This window comes from Nerophis ophidion, linkage group LG10 (assembly GCF_033978795.1).
Source record: "Nerophis ophidion isolate RoL-2023_Sa linkage group LG10, RoL_Noph_v1.0, whole genome shotgun sequence".
In the NCBI taxonomy this organism is placed as follows: domain Eukaryota; kingdom Metazoa; phylum Chordata; class Actinopteri; order Syngnathiformes; family Syngnathidae; genus Nerophis; species Nerophis ophidion.
The window spans coordinates 23,435,838-23,438,379 of NC_084620.1; the positions used below are offsets into that span (position 1 = coordinate 23,435,838).

At 37.5% G+C, this 2,542-nt stretch overlaps 1 protein-coding gene across 1 annotated transcript; it reads right to left on the bottom strand.

Moving 5' to 3' along the window:
- Window positions 1–437: 437 nt before the first annotated feature.
- On the bottom strand, window positions 438–2,083 carry LOC133559867 (retinal guanylyl cyclase 1-like). The gene is made up of 4 exons (XM_061911881.1): window positions 1,986–2,083; window positions 1,790–1,875; window positions 720–805; window positions 438–606 (listed from the first exon to the last, which is right to left on the bottom strand). Exons 1-4 carry the CDS (start codon window positions 2,050–2,052, stop codon window positions 519–521), a joined length of 327 nt encoding a protein of 108 aa, XP_061767865.1. The 5' UTR covers window positions 2,053–2,083; the 3' UTR covers window positions 438–518.
- Window positions 2,084–2,542: the final 459 nt, after the last annotated feature.

The following is a 2,542-nucleotide window of genomic DNA, read 5'->3' on the forward strand; positions in this document are numbered from 1 at the left end:
GTTTACATTCGACAGTTAACTTCTTTTCACACTTGTGACATTTAATAAAATTCCGATTCCACTATACATCACTTTATCACTAAAGTTCCGAACTTTTCACACCAGAATTTTAACCATGTTTAACATATTTTATTCTTGTATGACCATTAAGAAAATTATGATTACTATTCTTGTATGACCATTAAGAATATTACGATTACTCACTTACTTTTAGGTTTCATGATGAACATTTTTTTCTATTTCCAATATTTCCAATGAGAATATTATTTTGGAACACATACAGCATCGTGCGATGGACTGCGTGATCCACCTTAAAAAACCTTTGCTGTAGACAAGCTATTAACTATCAAGCTATTAGCACTGAAAAATATAATTTAAATATGCAACAAAAGTCATGATTTAGAGGACCACAAGAGGCACAAACAGGAAGCATGATGTTTACATGGATTATTTTTGTTTTAATGTTCACATCATAAACTTGGAGGTAGTGTGCTTGTGTGGGTGTCCATTGGCAACATCTATTTCTTTGTCTTCTGCTGTCGGTCCAGAAACTTCTGCCTTCTTTCAACTGGGATTTCATCAAGGCTGATACCATGGTTACTGGCCCTAAAACACACACAAACAGGGAGATAAAAAGAACCAAATATTTTTAAAAGCACATGCACCGTATCATTTTAGCCATCCCATACGTTTATTAACATGTGTGTGTGTTTCCTTACCCGCCCTTGAGGTCTGGAGGGACAGGGAGAACTTTATTGAAGTCGTCTCGTCCCATCAGCCAGTAGGTGTCCTCTGAACCTTTCACCTAAAAGCAAAGCTCATATTTTGCCTGACTTGATTGACTGTTTAAAATGTCACAGCAGCTTTTTTCCCATTTGTGTGTCATATAATGTAGGCAGCAGACATATCGACCGCATATCAAGGTTGGGACAACAAAATATTTGCATGTGTTACATCAGGGATGTCAAACATGCGGGCCGGAACAGGCCCACAAACAAGTTCAATCCGGCCCGCGAAATGAGTTTGCTCAGTGTAAAATCGAGCTGCATTTCAAAACTAAAGAAATTGCTCTTCTAAATGTACCCACTGGATATCGCAGTAGCAATTCTGTTAGGTAAGCAAATAGTTTATACAGGGGCGAGCAAGTATACCAAGCAAGAGGTACACGGTAAAGTGGGGCTGTGACTCCTCTCCCTCGCCACAACGTAAAACAAACAGATGTAAAATAAACAATTGGTAACCCCACTTAAAATGCTGCAGGAGACACTGCACATTGATATAGTTCTGTGAAAATGATTGTCTTCCGTGCAAATTTAAAAAAAAAGTGAACAGTGGAAATGACAAATGAGGTGGTTGATACATAATAAAGTTTTTAGTTATGCTTTATTTAGTTTTTTGTTCAATCATAGATGGGCTGGGACTTAAAGTTTAATAGCTTTGTAGATACACTGAGATTGAGTCTAAGTTCATGGTGTTTTTGAAACTGCAACAATTTTTTACTTATGATTTTCAACTAACTTAAAGTGTTTTGTTAAGAGGATTATTTTTGATGTGTACATTTTCAGAATTTCCTTGTTCTGTTTTGGGCCGAAATAAAACAAATAAACATTTTTGAAGTTGTCGTAATTCTATTTTTAAGTTATTATAACATGATTTTCGCCATCTGGCCGACGTGGGACTAGACTTTCTTCCATGTGGCACCTAAGCTAAAATGAATTTCACACCCCTGTGTTACACAAAACAAGAAGCACCACCATTAATTGTTAGGCAACATGTATTGCAAGTATACCGTAGCTTTTCTGGTCTCTATGTGGTAACCCAGTTTGAGACTTGTCAGGACCTTCATCGTACTCAGACTGATGTGGATTCTGTAGGCTACAAAGTAAAAAAACATTTTACTCAATACCCTTTCGTGTTATTTAAATACTCCCATTCATCCAGGTCAAAATATATTATCAGTTATTGTTCTGGATTTTTCTACTTACGAAGTCCGCTGGCTTCCATATGAGAAGCTGTAGTCACAGTGTCTCCAAACAGACAGTACCTGGGCATTGTGAGACCCACCACACCTGCCACAACTGGACCTGAGGACAAATTGTTTTTTAGCATGGATTAACATTTCAGGTGGATGTCTTGATTGGGTATAAAAGCAGCTTCCATGAAATGCTCAGTCATTCACAAACATGAATGGGGCGAGGGTCACCACTTTGTGAACAAATGTGTAAGCAAATTGTCAAACACCTTAAGAACATCATTTCTAAACTAGCTATTCCAAGGAATTTAGGGATTTCACCTTCTACGATCCGTAATATTATCAAAATAAAGTACTATCTATCTATCAAAAGATTCAGAGAATTTTGAGAAATCACTGCATGTAAGCATCAAGGTTGAAAACAAACATTTGAATGCCCGTGACCTTTGAGCCCTCAGGCGGTACTGCATCAAAAACCGACATCAGTTTGTAAAGGATATCACTAATTGGGCTCAGGAGCACTTCATAAAACCACTGTCAGTAACTACAGTTGGTTGCTACATCTGTATG

Excerpts from the sequence above, each read along its gene's own strand:
- LOC133559867 (XM_061911881.1), bottom strand. The coding sequence starts at position 2,052 with ATGCCCAGGTACTGTCTGTTTGGAGACACTGTGACTACAGCTTCTCAT. Across the intron at positions 1,876-1,985 it reads TATGGAAGCCAGCGGACTTC|CCTACAGAATCCACATCAGT; the intron begins GTAAGTAGAAAA and ends TTTACTTTGTAG. Across the intron at positions 806-1,789 it reads TAGAGACCAGAAAAGCTACG|GTGAAAGGTTCAGAGGACAC; the intron begins GTATACTTGCAA and ends CTTTGCTTTTAG.